Genomic DNA, 19,181 nt, shown 5'->3' on the forward strand with positions numbered 1-19,181 from the left:
TGTATGGGAATTCTTTGTATTATTTTTGCAACGTTATTTGCAGGTCTGACATTATTTCAAAATAAAGAGTTAAACAATAAAAATGAATTAAAAATGGAACTTCCCTGGTGGTGCAGTGGTTAAGAATCCGCCTGCCAATGCAGGGTACACAGGTTTGAGCCCTGGTCTGGGAAGATCCCACATGCCACGGAAAAACTAAGCCTGTGCGCCACAACTACTGAGCCTGCGCTCTACAGCCCATGAGCCACAACTACTGAGCCCACGTGCCTAGAGCCCGTGCTCCGCAATAAGAGAAGCCACCACAATAAGTCTCCACACTCCAACGAAGAGTAGCCCCCGCTCACCGCAACTAGAGAAAGCCTGCACACAGCAACGAAGACCCAACGCAGCCATAAATAAATAAATAAATAAATAAAAACTGGAAAAAAAAAAGAGAATTAAAAATAAGTGAGACCACCCTAGGCTCATCTCATTTTCCCCACTTTCCTGTTATGGTCTTCTTTGGCAAATGATTTTAACCCTCTGAGTCTCAGTCTCCTGATCTGTCAAATCCCAATAATTATAGCTATTCTTCAAGTGGTTTTGAGGATTAAATAACATAGTGTATGTAAAGCACTTGGCACAATGTCTGGTGTGAATAAAGCACCCAGTAAATAGTGGTTGTTGTTGTTGTTATTAATTATAATATCCGTAGCACATAGCAAAAAAAAAAAAAAAAGCCTTTTTGATGTGTCCCCATCACCCTTGGCGTGTCTGTAAAGCCGCTGGTGATGGAACTGCCCCCTGCATCTCTCTTAACCACATGCATTCCACAGCAATTCTGGACCAAACTGTCTTCAGTTGCTGGAATGCACCGTACTTTTTTTTTTTTTTTTCCCTTCCCCCCTCCCCCACTGTACTTTTCATCATCAGACTTTTGCACATTCTGGTCTCTCTCTCTCTCTCTCTCTCTGGAGTGCTCTTTCTCCTGTTCCTATTCATATTTTATGTCTCCTCTTAGACACTGTTTTTCTGGGAAATCTTCCCCTCTCTTACTTTTCTCCTTCCTTCCCATGCTTTCTGGATCCCTGTACTTTCAGTATCATAGTTCTATAAAAGAGCCTTTTTTTATCTCCCCCCACTAGACTGTAAATCCGTGAGGACAGGGACCATGACTGTCTCATTCACCTCTAATTCCCTTTGCCTAGCAGCAAAGTCCCAGCTGCAACGTCAAACAAGTATTTGTTAAATGAACAATGGGTAGATGGATGGATGGATAGCAATTCTGTACCAACACCTTTAGGATGCCAAGGCACATCATTCAGCATTCATTGTACTCCAGGGCTTGAATGTGTGATGGGAAGCACTCTCCCCTTTTACAGGTAGGAAAACTGGGGCACAGAGATACAGTCACAAAAGTCAGAACTTTTTAGTGTTTCTGAAGTTTGAAATGATGTACGTGAAAGCAGTTTGCACGTGTAAAGTGCAACACATCTTTTAGGAATTATCAACAAGATATCTGTAAAAAGTGAAACTTGGTCAAATACTAATATTCTAATTTTAATGTATAAAGCAAAATATAGTAAATTAAAATATATTCTAGCCACAGGCAATCATATTGTATATAGGGGGAATAACAGGAATTCTGATGAGATAATCATGGGAAACTATACCATGGTAAAAATGTTGGGAATGGAGTTACCATGTAGTCAGTCAAAAAATATGTATTGAGCAACTACTATGTGCTTGACACTGCAATAACCCCCTGAGATATAATAGTGAGGCAAGAAGATATGCCCCCTGCCCTGTGGGGTTTATAGCCTAGGATCTAAGTACTGAATAATTTACTAGCATCTCATTTAACCCTTCACAGTAGTAAGGTGTGGTGCTACAATTCCTTCCATTTTATAGACAAGGAGACTGAGGTTCAGGTTATGTAACTTGACCATAGTCACATATCTAACAGGTGGACGTGTCAGAATTTGAACTCAAATCCATCCAGGTCTTGAACCCTCAAGTACAGGCATCAGTGGCAGAGTTAGCTGGAAATATGTGTGTCCGGATCTGAAGACAAGCAGGACCTGAGCATTCTTGGTCTCAAGAGAAAGCTGAAGGAAAAGCTGGAGGTGGGTTAGTGTTGGACTGGAGGTGGTAAGAAGGGATATGGTGCAGGAAGAGTAGAGGAAAACAGGACCAGGTGGCTTCTTGGCCCAGGAAGAAGATGAGCAGTCTCTGCTGGTAGAAATTCTGCCAGGTTGACACTTGGAAGCAAAGGCTGAAGAAACTTAGGATACTGCAGCCTAGAATTTCCGTCTGGGAAGAAATGTGAGAGTTCCTATACTACAGAACTCCAGGACAGCCCTAATTCCCAAATCTCTGTCCCGAAGAGAACCCTGCCTTCTGTGACACCATGGGGCTGTTTATTTTTTTGTTTAGAAAAATGGTTACTCTAATTATATGTCATTCAAATCATAATCAAGCTCAAATCTCCTCTACAAGCTTCATGACAGGCTCACTTACCGGTAGGGTCTTTTCAACCAGGGCTTGGGAAACCTCCTGAGTCCAAAAGATGGAGGAGACACAGATAACCACCTGGCCAGGCCACTGCAAGACCCAGTGATTACGAGGGACCTGGGAAAGTGCAGTGGGGCACAATGTAGGGTCAGTTCATCTTGTGTGATTTAAACTGACTTCCTAAAAACATCTACCACCATCTTACCCCCTCAACAAAAACAAAATTCATCCCCAACCTCCGAGGCTACAAGGCTTGACATTTCCGGGATTACGGATTTACGTCTTCCTCCCTGAATTTTATGAAAAAGAAAAGGATCGTCACCAACAATTTCATTAACTCTGTCGCCTATAAGTTGTCACTTGCCAGCTACCTCTACAAGGATTAAGTTATGACCTGCTGCAGCTGCTGACCTTCACAGCACCCCCTGCAAGGAGCTCAGGGTGGAGATCAGGAATGAGGCACTCTGTGCTCTGGGAAAAACTGGCAGAACAGGTCTTCAGATAATTACATATTTTCAGGAAACCATTTTATGAGCCCAATTCTTGCATCTCCTCGTATCTAGGAAAGCACTAAAACCCTTCATGGTGACGTCTGCTCCTCGTGACTAGCAGCGACCTTCACGAGACCAGCAGCAACCTTCTGCAAAAAATATGTGATGATTGCATGTACTCCCCCTTCACCAAAATCACATATATACTGACTTTCCCCCCTACTTCTTTGGAGCATTTTCTGAGAGATATCTGAAATGCTGTCTCCCAGTCTACAGTCCTCATTTTGCCCCAGATAAAACTTAACTCACAACTCTCATGTCATGCATGTTTTTTTCAGTCAACAACTCCTTTCTTTCTTTTCTTTAATGTTCCCATCCAGGGATTTTACATAGTTATAATCAAGGTGTTGTTCAGAAAGTATTTATATAACTACTCCTTTTGATAGCTACATAACATTGCAGTACTGCCCCACGATTTTCTTAGCCATGACCGCCCTAACTTTTTTTAAACTATAGATAGGGAAATTATAGCCTGAGGGATAAATATGGCCATATCTGTTTTTGTAAATAAAGTTATATTGTAATACAGCCATGCCCCCTGCTGAACCCATCATCCAAGGCTGCTTTTCTATTAGAAAGGCAAGGATAAATAGCTGTGCCTGGTGTATATTGCCTGCACAGCTGAAAACATTTACTATCTGGTCCTTCACAGAAAAAGTTTGCTGTGTCTGGCCACAGATGCAATTGCATGAAATAACTTCATACAGGGAGTCGTTTTTCTTTAACTTAATTTTTGATTTGTAATATGTCATGGGACAAAGGACTGGTCTTTCATTTACAAGGCAAATACTACTGAGAGGGGCAGCAGGGTCAGTCCTTGGTACTTAGTGGGAAGGTGTTAATTGAATACCCCTTTTTTTTGATGGAAAAAGTCCTGGGGATAGGGGTGGGGGCCCCAAAGTGAGGAGCACCTAAAGTAGAGGAGACTAAATATCTAGTCTGCCAACATTAACCTTGCTGGGAGCTGGCTAAAGAGTAATTGCAACAGGTTCTTTTCCCTTAAGCCTTCTGTTATACAGGTCACCTAAAGCTTTGGGAGCTTAATGAGTTGTGCCCTTCAGGGCATGTGTAATGTTAAAAAAGCCTGTGGGAGGGGATGCTTAATTGGGGAGGGGCTCTAAATAAACCGCTTGCCATCAATTATTTTCACAGAAAGGACTGCCCCACAGAAAACAAAGGGTTCTGGCTCACAGGCTATGCTAGTGTCAGCTGCTTCTAACTGCAAACGTTTTATATTCAGAAATACATACACTGCCCCAGGATTTACAGGGAAAGGAGGAAGAGGCGCACAGGGGTCAGGTGTTACTCAGCAGGAGAGGGGTGGGTTTTAGCAGAAGACAGGCTTCCATTTAACCTTGTCCCCAAAGTTCTTGTTGGTGTACCAACACCCTGGCATGTGTACCCCAATTTTCATTTACCTGGACATATGCTTCAATCCCAAGTCTAATAACTTCCTGCATACTGGCAAGCATCATCTGTTCCACCTGCTGGAGCCATCTTTCCACCATGCCCTGTGGGTTGAGACAGACAGAGAGGCAGTGACAGTTAGCCAAGCCTGGAGGGAGGGACCATGGGCAGAAGCCAGCTTTCTCTCTGGACAGGGCTGGAGGGAGGCCAAAGGTTTGCACACCTTCAAGCCAGTATTCTTTAACTATTGGTTTTACACTTATTTACTGTATTCTAAGAAGTGTATGTCTCATAAAAAGGGGCAATAGGGAGTTTTTAACATGCACTTCTTTCATATCATTTTCTGGAAGACAACTGTAAATCAAGTTATTTATGTCTCTCTCAGGAGACAAATGACACATTTACACTTCAGTTTGAGAAATAAAATATTGCCTCTGCCATATCAGTGATCAAAAGATGCTGCAGCCGTCAGTGACTGCAGCCACCACCTCCCAAAGTGAGCTGGTGAGCCCTGAGGGAACTCGGGATGAGAAAACACAGGATACTGGCCCCAGATAGCTGACGTGCATATCAAAGGAATGATTTCAGTGAGCCTAGACTTTTGCATTTTCCCATCCATAGAAAAGCACTAAATTCCTTAACTTGAGATATCTGGTTTTCTTTCATTAACAATAATCTTTTGAAGTTCAGACTACCTGCCCTTTGTTGCAAAACTCCTATATATCTCCCCTCCTTGCCTCCTCCAAGCCGTTTTCTCAGGGTTACTTGAGATGCTGCCTCTCCAGCTTGAAGTCCTAAGAATGTCCACTGAACAAAACACACCTCTTAACGTTTAGGTTGTGCTTTTTTTTTTTTTGGTCGACAAGTTCAGAAAATAAATTGCTCATTTCTAATTGAACAGTTCTAATTCTTGCATTATTCCAGTGGTCCCCAAACTTTGCTGTGCACTGGAATCATCTGGAGGTCTTTAAAAATTATGGATGCCTGACTCCCACTCCCAGACATTCTGATTTAACTGGTATGGGATGCAAGCAGGGCATTTGGATTTTTTTAAAGCTCTACAGGTAATTTGAATGTGCAGCATATTATTCAGTGTTAGAATTTCAGGCAACTGTACCTGCTGACCTCAGGTGCTCGTGAGCTAGCTGGTGTCTGGTTTTAAGGTATGATCCCTGGTTGTTGCAACTTAAATGTGTGGGTGGCAAAAACGGCAAGGCAAGAGTACTTGTCTCTTTCTACGCTGGGGTGCTGTCATGTTCAGCAAGAGTGGAAGTAACTTATATTTTACTCATTTGATAAGGGCACATGTATGAAAAATCTGAGTTAAATGGCATTAATTCCATGAAATATTATTGAAACACCTGCCCTTTAAACACCTTTAAAAACACCTGCCCCATCTGACCAGATCTCTTTAAAGTGGGCTCTGCTCATGGGGATTTAAACAGCATTAGTTGTTTGGATCTGATTCCTGCTGCTGCCTCCACATCAAGTTTGGTTGAAATCCTTCCACAAATTTAGGATGCCATGTGAATTGCAGTATAATCTCCATCTTAGAGATGAGCAAGTAGACTCAGAAAGATTAGTTCCCCAAAGTCACTCCGTCATTAAGTTGTGTAATCTAAGTGCTCCACACCCAGGCAATCTGGAACCAGAGTCCAAATGTTTAACCAACATACAATCTGCCTCTCTCTGTTTCGCTCTGTTATGACGATAAGAACCAAAAATGGGTAAGTGGAGTTACTTTGGCTTGAGCTGGGGAGATTTTCTGTTTGAATGGAACGATTTCTTTTTCTGAGCTGATCATGCCCACAATCTCCAGACTGTCTGTAAACTCCAGCTTGGCAATTCCTTCAAAGCACTTCTTCAAGTGTGGTTGAACTCGGAGGGGGTCCTTTGTCTCTGACAAGATCTCCAACAGCTCATCATTTGATAGGAAGAAGAACCTATTGCAAAGCAAAGGAAGATGGCTACTGGAATCTCTTCTAAGAGCTTCTTTTTCCAACAAGGTGATACTCCCCAACAGGTAGATGACATTCCCGTGAATGCCAGCTACTTCTAGACTCTTATCTAAGGCCCACTCCTCTTCACTATTTTTCATCTAGGGCATAGAAGGTGGAGATGGTTTTGACTCAGAGCAAAAGAAAGGAAGAAAGCTGGTATATGTGGATTTTATATGGCTGGGAGAGAGGGGTTGCTACCAGGTGAAAGAAACCTGGATAGAGCAGTGGTTCTTAACCTTGGCTGCACTTTAGAATCATCTGCAGAGGTTATAAAAAAAAATTCCAATGCCAAGGTTCCACTTCCCGGAGATTGTAATATAACTGATCTAGGATTGGGTCTGGGAATTTGTATTTTTAAAAATCCCAGGCGAGGGGGCTTCCCTGGTGGTGCAGTGGTTGAGAGTCCACCTGCCGATGCAGGGGATGCGGGTTCGTGCCCCGGTCCGGGAAGATCCCACATGCCGCGGAGCGGCTGGGCGCGTGAGCCATGGCCGCTGGGCCTGTGCGTCCGGAGCCTGTGCTCCGCAATGGGAGAGGCCACAACAGTGAGAGGCCCGCGCAAAAAAAAAAAAAAAAAAAAAAAATTGCTTTCTAAGTTACACTAGCCACATTTCAAGCACTGGATAGCCACGTGTGGCTAAGGACTCAAACTGAGGGCTGTTTAACTCCTCCAAAGTCCAGGCTCTTGAGTACTATACCCATGTAATTGGGTATTTGACCATGCTGGTTCCATTGGTGTCTATTCAACCTCACTCTAAATAGAGACCATGAAGACACACCTTACCCCCGAGAGCTGTCTTTTGGGGAATGGAAAACCTAGAAAGAATATGGAATAGATGAGTAGAAGCTAACTCTCAGAATGAAAAAATGTAATTCTACCTATATATGGGTCAAGAGGGCAACTTCGAGCAAGAGAATGATACTGGATACCTGGGGAAAAATAGCCTCTTCTTCTCCAAGTAATCATTCAGCCCCTTCTGGATGTCCTCCAACAGAAGGTTGGCTTCTTGAAGCCTCTCAGCCATCCGTGGTTGGTCTGCTGCCATCAGAACCCTGGTATCTTTTACCTAGGTTCCATAGAAAAAGGTGATAATCATCATGGGGTTCCCAGATTCTGAGACTAGTTATTGTAATGAGTGTGCGACCAGCCCCTCAACTAATGACCCTCCTACCCTAATCACCTCCTAATCCCACGAGGTTGACTGCTCATATAACATGACCCTCGTCCTCTGGCCATGGTTGACTGGGCTGGGGTTGGGCACCTGAAACCAACGAAGCCAATTATATTTTAACTTCTGGGATTGTGGAATTCAGACCACGACATTCTATACTAGTCTGCGCTGGTCCCTTGAACATTTGTTAAACAACTGAGTAACTGAATACAGAGAATTACCTGAATTCTAAAATTATTCTCAATCTATAAAAGCTTTATTGCATTATCATGTAACAAATAAAATCTTATACCTCGTTAGGAATGAGAGCTAAATTATCCAAACTGCTAATAGTCACCTCCACGAAGTTGGGATTTCAAAAGGCCTCTACTTTTTATATTTCCCATTTCCATGTTTGAATTTTTAATAACAAATAACTTTTGAAATTAGAAAAAATTTATAGAGATACTGAATTTGCAAAAATCCAGTTTATTAATAGGTTTCAAGGGACATGGCTGCATTGCACAATGAGGAACATCTGTACGGCATCCCACATTCCTGATGGTGAGATGTGCTAGGTAGTAAAAAACTCACGGCTTGGGACATGAGTGATTTCCAGTAACTATCAACGATGGCAAATTTCCTGCCCTCTTCTGGCATCTGGGCTATGATGTCCTCTGAACTGAAGATTGGTTCCAGGTATAGCCAGGTGGCTTGGCATTTTAACCAGGCATCCAAAATTTCCTGCACGCGAACCAGCTTTTCTTCCCAGTTCTGCAAATTTAGCATTTCATATCTGAGTCATTAACATGCCACTCTGCATCACAGACCCATCGACAAATTGATGCATTCACTCATTCACTTGTTCCACAAATACTTATTGAGTGCCCACTATGTCCTGGTCACTCTTCTAGGCAAAGTGGATACAGCACTGAGAGAAAAAAACAGGAGTCCTTGCCCTCATAGAGTTCTTTTCCTAGTGGAATAGTCATGACAATAACAACAACAGTAATATTTATAAGGCTTACTCTGTGACAAGTGATGGTCTGAGCGCTTTATGTATGTGAAACCAATTTAATCCAACAGATTTATAAGGGAGATATCATTACAAAGCTCACTTCACAGGTGCAGAAACTGACATACAACTAATTCAAGTAACTTGTCCAAGGTCACACAACTGATTAAGGGGCAGAGTCAGAATTTGAACCCAGGCAGTCTGACTCAAGTTGGTGTCCTTAGCCTATCCCACTTCCACAGACAAAGAGCAAAGGAGGCCAAACCTCGTGTAATTTACATTCTAGATTACTATAGCCCATAAGATACTTTCCATATGTACTTTTGTTTGGTGCATTCAAATAATCTCACCTTCTCTTTTAGCAGACTGTTGCAAAAGCTCAGTCTGGCAGACTGTTATAAAGGCTTACTTGGATGGTTATTGCTTTCAGTCTTTTGTTGTTTTTTTTCCTAATCAAGAGAAAGTGAGTTTCTTTGTTAATTGGACTTAAAAACCTTCTTCCGGGACTTCCCTGGTGGTCCAGTGGTTAAGACTCCGCTCTTCCACTGCAGGGGGCACAGGTTGGATCCCTGGTCAGGGAACTGAGATCCCTCATGCCAAGAAACCCAGAGCTAACGGGCCATCACAAAGCATTCAACCTCATTTCCTCTTACCCGGCATTCTGTTTCTATTGGTTTGACAAATGGAGAGCCACACATGGTCTGGGTCTTCATCACGTGATCATCAAGTAGCAGTTGAATGTCATCAACTGCACACAAGATGCTTGTGTCCTGTGAATAAAAATGAGCACACCATCAAAATCGCAAGACCTCTGCCCCACAGATTTTTATGCTGACCCTCAAAGTCCTCACAGCTCAGATCTCCACCCTTGTCCACAAGTGACCCTTGTGGGACACTATGTCTTGTAGGAGGTGGAATTTTCTATTTTCTTCCTTGAAAATATTCGTAAAGACTTTTTTACCTCCTTTGCAGAAATCAAATACGGTCCACGCCTAGACCTGCAACTAGCATCTGTTGAGAAGAGGAGGAGTTCTGTCCCCTTCCCTGTGTTCCTGCTTTTCTGTTCACTTGTTTTCCCGGCTCTCCCTCAGGTAGAATCAACTGCTAATCTGGTTAGGTCTAGACCTTTGGTTCCCAAACCGTGTGCCCCAGGGCACTGCAGCAAACTCACAGCAAATAACTGTGGTTATTTTAAAACAAAATACAAATGTTTTTCTTTTAATTTATACGCACTTTTTCCCAGACCTTTGTTCAGTTGATGGGACACAAATACTTAAGTTGTTTGAACCCAATTACTTCATAATAAAGCTGTTATCTATTTTTTTTGGACTAGAGAAGGGAACCATTTAAAAAGTACTCAGATACCAACAGCACCGTGAACCAAGAAAGTTTGGGAACCTCTGACTAAATAATTATTTGGCCACATTTTCCTGGTAGTTAGGGTTACTGTGCCTTAAAGGTTAGCCCCTGTAGATGGACTTTTCCTCCTGGGCCATGTGGCGAGAAAGCTGATAAGGGTCTGTCCCTTTGTGGTAGGTCTGGTCTTTCTTGCTCTGTTTTCACTTCTTTCAAACCTACACCTGGGTGGTTAATTTGGAGCGAGGATATATTCTCTCATCCACCTTTTACCAGCAGCCCTGCACTGACGGGTGTCCAGCTATTAATGAAGTGGTACCTCGATTCCCATTTTGCTGTTGACCCTTGTCTATAGCTACTTCAGTCAAAAACTCTGAAGACTGGCCAGATGTAACTGAGCTGTTATCAGGTTCCCCGACTTAACTGCTCATCTCAGCCCCACAGCCTCTAGCAGTATCTAATCCAATCAGATCCTGTAACAGCAAGTTGCTGGGACACACGGTCGCCTGGTCTTGCTGGGAGAGGCCCCCAGTTCTCCTCCCTCCCACTGGCTTGTCTACAGTTCTTAGTCAAGTGAAATCAAGGCATCAAGACAAAAAGGAAAAGAAGTCACAAAAGGATAACGTGCAGCCTGGGGGAGGGAGGAGTATGGGAGCCTTTAGGGTTTTAGTTTTCAATCCACACTGCACTTTAGAAAACCCAGAAGTGCCTTAAAAATACAGATGCTCAGGCCAGAGTGATATTGTGATTTATAATAAGAAATGTATCTTTGGTCTTTGTTGCCGGCACAGCTCCTAAAACCCTTGGAATTTCCTAAGGGATGAGAGCAATAAAGGCATCTTTTGTTTTGTTATTGAGGTGGGTTTTTGGACCACACCGAAGGTTGGGGGCTGGTTGCCAGGAGAGCCAACCCTGTGATTAGAGGGTTGGAACTTTTAGTTCTACCATCCTGACTTCCTGGGAGGGGAACAGGGATAGAGATTGAGTTCAATCACCAGTGGCCAATGTTTTAATCAACTATGCCAAAGTAATGAAGCCTCTATAAAAACACAAAAGGAGGAAGAGATATGGGAACATATGTATATGTATAACTGATTCACTTTGTTATACAGCAGAAACTAACACACCATTGTAAAGCAATTATACTCCAATAAAGATGTTTAAAAAATTAAATTAGGGGCTTCCCTGGTGGCGCAGTGGTTGGGAGTCCGCCTGCCGATGCAGGGGACGCGGGTTCGTGCCCCGGTCTGGGGGGATCCCACGTGCCGCGGAGCGGCTGGGCCCGTGAGCCATGGCCGCTGGGCCTGCGCGTCCGGAGCCTGTCCTCCGCAACGGGAGAGGCCGCAACAGTGAGAGGCCCGCGTAACGCATAAAAAAAAAAAAAAAAAAAAAAAAAAAAAAATTAAATTAAAAAAAAAAAAAGGAGAGGGTCCAGAGAGCTTCTGACTTGGTGAACATGTAGAGATTTGGGGAGAGTGGCATGCTCAGAGAGAGCATGGAAGCTTCACACCACTTCCCCATAGGCATTCCATCTGGCTGTTCCTGGGTCCTATATCCTTTTATAACAATCCAGTGATCTAGTAAGTAAACTGTTTCTCTGAGTTCTAACAAATTAATTGAACCCAAGGAGGGTGTCGTTGGGACCTCCAATCTATAGCTGGTCGGTCAGAAGCACAGGTGATACCCTGGGCTTGAGACTGGCATCTGAAGGGGGGTGAGGGGGTTCGCAGTCTTGTAGGACTGAGCCCTTACCCTGTGGGATCTGATGCTGTCTCCAGGTAGATAGTGTCAGAGTTGAGTGCAGTTGGAAGGCACCCAGCTGGTGTCAGAGAATTGCGTGGTAGGTAGTGTGGCAACTCCAGCCACCTACCCCAAACACACACACTTTGGAACTGAGTGACCAGAAGTGTACCAGGGTTGAAATGCACTGGTTTAAGAGCTGACGGCCTGCAGTATGTGAGTTTCTGCCTGTTGCCTCCATGATGTACAGCTCACCCAAGCAGCAAGTCCTACCCATGGCCCATCCCAAGAGCAAGCCAGACCCCAGAGATGGCTGAGCAAACCCTTCAGGTTTATGAACCTCCACAGGCACTCTGTGAACTTATATGTTTTCTACGAGTGCCAGTGATAAGAAAGTCTACAGCTTTGCTCTTCAAAATATGGTCCAGAGACCACAGCTTCAGTATTATCTGGGAGCTTGTTGGAACTGCAGAACCTCAGGCCCCAGTCGAAACCTGCTGACTCAGAACCTGCACTTTAGAAAGGTTCTCAGGTGATTTCTGCACTTAATAACAAGTGCTAAGTATTGTCTACCTCAGGTATACTTCTGAGGGACCTGGGGTGCCCTCCCAGGGAGATGCTAATTCAGGAGGCTTGCTCAGCTCTTTTTCAACAGAAATCTTGTTGCTCTAAATCAAAAGGCCTTTCTCATTTGAAAATGCATCCCTCCATGGTGTCTGGGAGGAAGGCTGACTGGCACAGGAAGGCGGACAGGAGGAAACAATCTGATGCAAGGGCATAGTGATTATAGACAATACTGTATTAAAAACTTCAACGTTGCTAAGAGACTAGACCTTAATTATCCTACCACAAAAAAGGAAGGATAATTATGTGAGGTGATAGAGGTGTTAGCTAGGGTGGTAATCATACTGCAATACGTAAAACTATTACATCAACACACTGTACACTGTAAACTTACACAATGTTATACGTCAATTATATCTCAATAAAAAATTTTAAAACAGATTAGTTAGAGATCCTTCTTCTTTGAGTTCTGTTGCAGTTCTGAAACGTATCCCTTCTGTAATTTACTACATAATAAATGGGCTGCTCTCAGGGGGCCGAACAGTTGGACTGAGACTCACGGTGTCCCTGTACTTCACAAAGTTGAACGTCATGTTGGCCCAGTCTAACTTCATTTTCTCCAAGTTTTTCTCCAGAGAGTATTCCTTACTGGCAGCTGCACCAATGGGCTCCAGTCTAAAGAGAGAACACAGCGACAGTAACATCAACGGAGGAGGCCTCAAAACACATCAAAGGAGGAATTTCAGCTCAGCCATTAGAGAAATTTAAAAAGCCTTTAATTTTACTAAAATGTTTACCATCCTACTCTAATATTTACCAGCTAGCTCCAGTGTTTTGCAGGGTTTCTTTACACTTGGCGCTAGTGACTTTGTGGGCTGTGTTATGCGCTGAATTGTATCCCTCCAAAAATCATATGTTGAAGTCCTAACCAGCAGTACCTCAGAATGTGCGGTACCCTATTTGGACATAGGGTCTTTAAAGAGGTAGTTAAGTTAAAATGAGGTCATTAGGGTGGGTCCTAATCCAACATAACTGGTGTCCTTCTAAGAAGAGGAGATTAAGACACAGATACACACAGAGGGAGGACCATGTGAGCACACAGGGAGAAGGCAGCCATCTGCAAGTCAAGGAGAGAGGCCTCAGAAGAAATCAACCCCCTGAAAACCTTGACCTTGGACTTCCAACCTCCAGAATTGTGAGAAAATAAATTTCTGTTGCTTAAGCCTATGGTATTTGTTATAGCAGCCCTAGAAAACTAATACAGGTTGGATAATTCTTTGGTGTGAAGAGCTGTCCTGTGCACTGCAGGAGGCTTAGCAGCATCCTTGGCCTCAATCCACTAGATGCCAGTAGCTGACTACCCCAGTCCCCACCTCTTGCCAGTTGTGCCAACCAAAAATGTCTCCAGATGTTGCCAAGTGTCCCCTGGGGGTGGATACCCCCAGTTGAGAACAACTGTTTTAAGGCCATTAAAACAAGACTTCCTTTTTCCATTTTCATTTACTCCTTATTATTCCTATTTACTTCAGAATTATTATTGACTTCTTATTCAGATCTTAGACTTTCTGTTAATTTATATGATGGCTTTTTTCCCACTCCCTGTCCCTACCTTTTAAAAAGACACCTGCTATCTTCCTGATGCACTGGGTCCATCCACCTACAGACCCTCTGTTCTACAGAAACGGGGAGGGAGGGAGAGAAGGGGAAGATAAATTCCTTTCTTCTTGTTTCCACAGGAGAGCTGGGTACTAAATGCAGATGTGGCTAAAAAATTGGGAAGCAAAGGTTTTGGAGGGAAAAGGAGGGATTATTCTTTCTGCCTCAGCACTGTCTTTCACTGTATCCTTGACCATCTGGTCCTTACTTTCACGTCAGGAAACTGAAGCCCAGAGGAAGCAAGTGACATGTCCAAAGCCACACACACAGCTGGGGAGCGCCAGAACCAGTTCCTCTGACTGCTAATCTGGTGTTTCTGCCTCCCCTACTATGTGTCTTCTCCTCTCTCTTTGTCAGAGGAGCAAAAGAATTGCTCACATGTGGTCAGCCAAACAGCTCAACTAAATGGAGCTGAAAACCCTCATCCGGCCTCACGTAGGGAGGTAGAAGAGGCACGGATAACGCCAGACAATGACTGATCAACACCTCAGCAGCATGGTCTTCATTCTAAATGTGACCTTCTTGGGAGACAACTAACATGAGCGTGCATATAGAGAATAATAAAGGCAGGTGCCAATCCAGATGAGTATGAGACAAACAGGCTGGCGGTGTGGCCATGACCAAACCACTTGACAGGCTTTCGGTCCCCATCTGCTCATATCAAGCATTGTTGGTATAATTAAATAAGATAAAATGCTTGTAATGTGCCTTATGACTTATAATTATGCAAACAATTGCACAGGGGAGGAATTAATGAGGTTGGGAGTCCATGAAGTATATCGAGTTGACCTTATCCAAATGTACTCAAGATGCTCACTAACTGTGGGCTGTGATAAAACTGCCTTAACTATGGGATAGTGGGATACAAGGAACATCACACTTCACTAATAGGTAGTAGCTGAGAACTTAGACGTTAAATCAGTTCAGGTTACACGCCTTATCTCATAATCCTCACAGTAACTCCAATCACCTAGCTACTATTATTATTTCCATTTTACAGATAAGGAGACTGGGCACATAGAGGTAAACAACTTGGCCAAGGAAACACCACTTCTAGATTTGTCACAGCTGAGCACGTTGGCATGAAGCATGGCAGTGTGCTGTGTATCTGCTCAGTCTCTGTCTCCTTTGATGGGTTTATCTTTTCAGGCAGTAAAGGGTAATGGTTAAGGCTCTGAAGTTAGCTAGCCTGGGCTCGGGTCTTGGTTCTTGTGATCTCCGGATATTTGCTTAATCTCTCTAATCAATTTATTTCCTCATCTGTAAAATGTGAATAAAATTACCTAGAATATTAGGGTGTTGTGATGGATAAGTTGGTTAATTCATATAAAATGCTCAGTGCAGCGTAAGTGTTCTAGAGCTGGTATTTCTTGGGAACATCTTATCGGGGAAATTGAGGCCCTTTAATAAAATAGCATAAACCTGGTAAAAATGCATGTGTCTTGTATGATATCACTTACATGCGGAATTTTAAAAAATGGTACAAATGAACTTATTAAGAAAACAGAAATAGAGTCACAGATGTAGAAAACAACCTTATGGTTACCAGAGGGGAAAGGGGAGGAGGGATAAATTGGGATTTTGGGATTGACATATACACACTACTATATATAAAATAGATAACTAATAAGGACCTACTGTATAGCACAGGAAACTCTACTCAATATTCTGTAATGGCCTGTGCAGAATCTAAAAAAGTATGGATACATGTATATGTATAACTGATTCACTTTGCTGTACAGCAGAAACACAACATTGTAAATCAGCTATACTCCAATAAAAATTTTAAAAAATAAAATAAAAGCCTGTGTCTGTAGACCTGCTCCTTAAAGAGGGACAGTAGTGGTGGTATTGGGGGTCATCAGAGTATTCAGGTGGCAGACAGATTTGGGAGCCTGGAAGGACCTTAGATTAGGTGCTTGCTCTGCCCCAGTATAAAGGAAGGGCTTTCAAACTCTAGCAGGCATCACTATCGCCTAGAGCAGCGCTGTCTATTCGAAATATAACCTGAGCCACATATGTCATTTCAAAGTTTCTGGTAGCCAATTTAACACAAGTAAAAAGAAACTATTTTATTTAACTCAATAAATCCAAAATATTATCATTTCAACATACAATCAATATTTAAAATAATTAGATATTTTGCTTTTTTTCCCTCCTTAATAAGTCTTTGAAATCCAGCCTAGTTTACACATTCAGCACATCAAATTCAGAATAGCTACATTTCAAAGGCTGAGTAGCCACACGTGGCTAGTGGCTCCTGCACTGAACAGCGTTGATATGGAGGATTTGTTTAAACCCAGATTTCAGCTTTCAATCCCCTGAATTTCTGATTCAGCAGATTGGGGTAGGGCCTGAGAATGTGCATTTCTAACAAGTTCTCAGGTGATGCTGATGCCTCTGGTCTGGGGTCACAGTCTGAGAACCTCACATGTTGAGTGAGAACCAAACCCAGTTGCCTAACAGGGTCTCTAGTCTTAGCAATACATCTCCCTACACATCACCCTGAAGGAAGTGCGGAAAAACAAACAGGGTCCTGAGAATCTCTGGTCCTAAAAACAGCAGATCAAATAGTACAAATTCTCACATATGAACTCCAGGGGCGTTTGGAGAAGGAGAGAAAGCAAGTGAAGAGATCTCTCATTTGACCATATTTCATGAAATTTTAGAGCTCAGAGAGCCACTCCTGTTTGTTGCTGTTGTTTGTTTAAAGAGGAAGAAACTGAGGCCCAGGAAGGTGAAATGGTTTTGCCCAAAGTCACTGAGAGCTGGGCTTGGAGCTCAGGTTCAGAGAACTATTTTAAAAAATTTCTTTTTGAAATAAAATCTCTGACTCAATTTTCTAGTCATAAGCTGACATCAACTCTGCAGCTGGAAATGAAAGCTTCACCAGCAGCTAGTCAGCTGAAGTAGAGGTTACCCTAAACCAGAATGAGAAAAGCAGCCTGCTATGAGGCCATTCAGTCATACAACTGTGAGAATTCATAGACACTTTGACGAAAAAACTTTCTGAAGGGAGAAGCCTTACTTTTCAATGAATTTGCCAAATCCAAATTCCAGCATATTTGAGAGGCAAGTCGTTTCAGTGGGCTTTATTTCATAGCCGACAATCTCACTAATCTGCAAAGAGAAAAACAAGTGTGTATTGTCCAAGGCAGTGTTGTCCAGTAGACTTTCTGTGATGACTGAAATGTTCTATATCTGTGCTGTCTCGGGCAGGAGCCACCAGTCACATTCAGCTGTTGAGCACTGGAAAGGTGGCTAGTGTGACTGAGGAACTAATTTTCAAATTTTATTTAATTTTACTTAATTTATATTTAAATAGCTACGTGTAGCTAGTGGCTACTGAATTGGACAGCGCAGGTCTAAGGTTTTGGGCGGTGTCCTAGGGCCCACCCTGCATTGTGTCTGGTTTGCTGGGGGTTGTTCTCCCACCAGGAATTGGCATAATGCAAACTTGTGGGCACCTTACAGGCTCACAACCAGGTCTGGTTTGTTTTTGTGCTCCCAGGACTGACTGCAAAACCTGGTCCATGACAGAAGCTGCTGTAAGCATTTGCTGAATAAAAGGAGGAAGTCTATTAGCTAGATGACTCCCCCACCAAAATCTTCCTTTCCAACCCACTGTGCTAACTTGTTGGAAATGTTAGCACCTGTGCCCATTCCTTTGGTGTAAATATTACCCCAACCTTATCTTTTAAGTGAAAAGATCCCTGTGAAAGTTCTGATGGCTTTGAACATTTTTCTCAGGGACTGAGAGATCTGGGCAGTACAAGGGTTATGTGTGCTCAAGAAGAGCACAGGGGTTAATGGGAATGAGGTTCTGTAAAAAATCTCACCTACTGCCCAGTTTTGTCTCTGTCCAGCTCCAGCAGGACTAAAGAATGTCAGAGCAGGAAGAGACATGAAAGTCACATCATGTTCTGTCTTATTCAGCCCTGTGTCCCTGGGGCCTGATATGCAGTAGGCATCAATAAGCACTTGTGGAGTGAAAGCATGCGTGAACCAGCTAATTCAAACAGATTCCAATCTGGGTTCTGAGGTCACCTGGAGGACCACTGAGGTAATGGAAATAATAAAAGTAATTAACATTTATTGAGGGCTTATTATGTGGTAGGTTGGTTTTAAGAGCTTTATGTACTTATTTCATCCTCCCAACATGGTGAGGAAGGTACTGGTATATTACTCCTCCCATTTTACAGGCAAGGAAACTGAGACAAAGAAATTAAGTTTATGATCATCTAGCTAATAGACCATAACAGCCATTGCAGAATTGGGACTTGTATCTGATTCTGACTCCAAAGCTCTCATCCATCATATGCTAGTGTTTCTTGCAGGTCTTCTATGTATAATTGTGCAGATTATATACTGCATAACTCTAGAAAGTACAATTCCCACTGTACTGCACAAAAATAGCATTCCCTAGAGCATAAACTGCACAATTATTCCTGGTGGCCCAGGGCTCTCATTTATTCTCTAATACCTGCAAGTATGGCTTAGAACAACACACTATCTCTAGGATTAAATGACATAAATGTGTAAAGCACTTGACACAGTAAATACTTGGCCTATGGAAGGACTCAGAGATCTGTAGTTTTATTTTTTAAATTGCTTTTGTTAAGTATAGAGGTTAACAGGCATCTGGTCTAATTCTAAGAAACTGAAGTTATGCTGTCCAATATGTAGCCACTAACCCCTTGTAGCTATTGAGATCTTGAAATGCAACTAGTCCATATCAAAATGTGCTGTAGGTAAAAGCACACCATATTTCAAAGACTTAGTATGAAAACTGTAATGTAAAAGATCACATTAACATTTTTATATTGATTACTTATTGAACTGATAGTGATTTTGATATGTTTGGTTAAATCTATTCATACAGTTTATTTCACCTTTTTTATACTTTAAAAAATGTGGCTACTAGAAACTTTAAAATTATACATATGTTCATAGTATATTTCCACTGGGCAGCAGTGTCCTAGAGGCCAGCTTTGGTGCATATCAGTACAGTGTTACCTTGTTCCATCTTGTTTTACACCACAGTAGCAATAAAGTCTATGTCTCAAATACAGAGACTAGCCTTTCCTGCTTAAGTTCTGGGAAACGGTCAGAAATCTCAACAAAACCACCTCATGACCCCAGAAGATCCATTTTGTAGTCTTGAGAGCTACAGGTGGTTTAGCCTACAGAGCCCCCCTGCCAGAGCCAAATCTGTGCACAAGGATCTCCTGAGTTAGGCATTAGAACT

At 42.7% G+C, this 19,181-nt stretch overlaps 1 protein-coding gene across 1 annotated transcript in view; it reads right to left on the reverse strand.

Moving 5' to 3' along the window:
- Positions 1-19,181, reverse strand: part of DNAH3 (dynein axonemal heavy chain 3) — a 193,652-nt gene that overhangs the window by 109,342 nt on the left and 65,129 nt on the right. The window contains exons 19-26 of the mRNA XM_032605510.1: positions 16,962-17,053; positions 12,838-12,952; positions 9,271-9,387; positions 8,197-8,376; positions 7,382-7,518; positions 6,193-6,394; positions 4,463-4,555; positions 2,500-2,610 (exon numbers count right to left, since the gene is read on the reverse strand). Coding sequence (XP_032461401.1) covers positions 2,500-2,610; positions 4,463-4,555; positions 6,193-6,394; positions 7,382-7,518; positions 8,197-8,376; positions 9,271-9,387; positions 12,838-12,952; positions 16,962-17,053 — 1,047 coding nt within the window. The remainder of the gene's footprint in view (positions 1-2,499; positions 2,611-4,462; positions 4,556-6,192; positions 6,395-7,381; positions 7,519-8,196; positions 8,377-9,270; positions 9,388-12,837; positions 12,953-16,961; positions 17,054-19,181) is intronic.

The sequence above is a fragment of the Phocoena sinus genome, chromosome 15 (assembly GCF_008692025.1).
Source record: "Phocoena sinus isolate mPhoSin1 chromosome 15, mPhoSin1.pri, whole genome shotgun sequence".
Lineage (NCBI taxonomy): Eukaryota > Metazoa > Chordata > Mammalia > Artiodactyla > Phocoenidae > Phocoena > Phocoena sinus.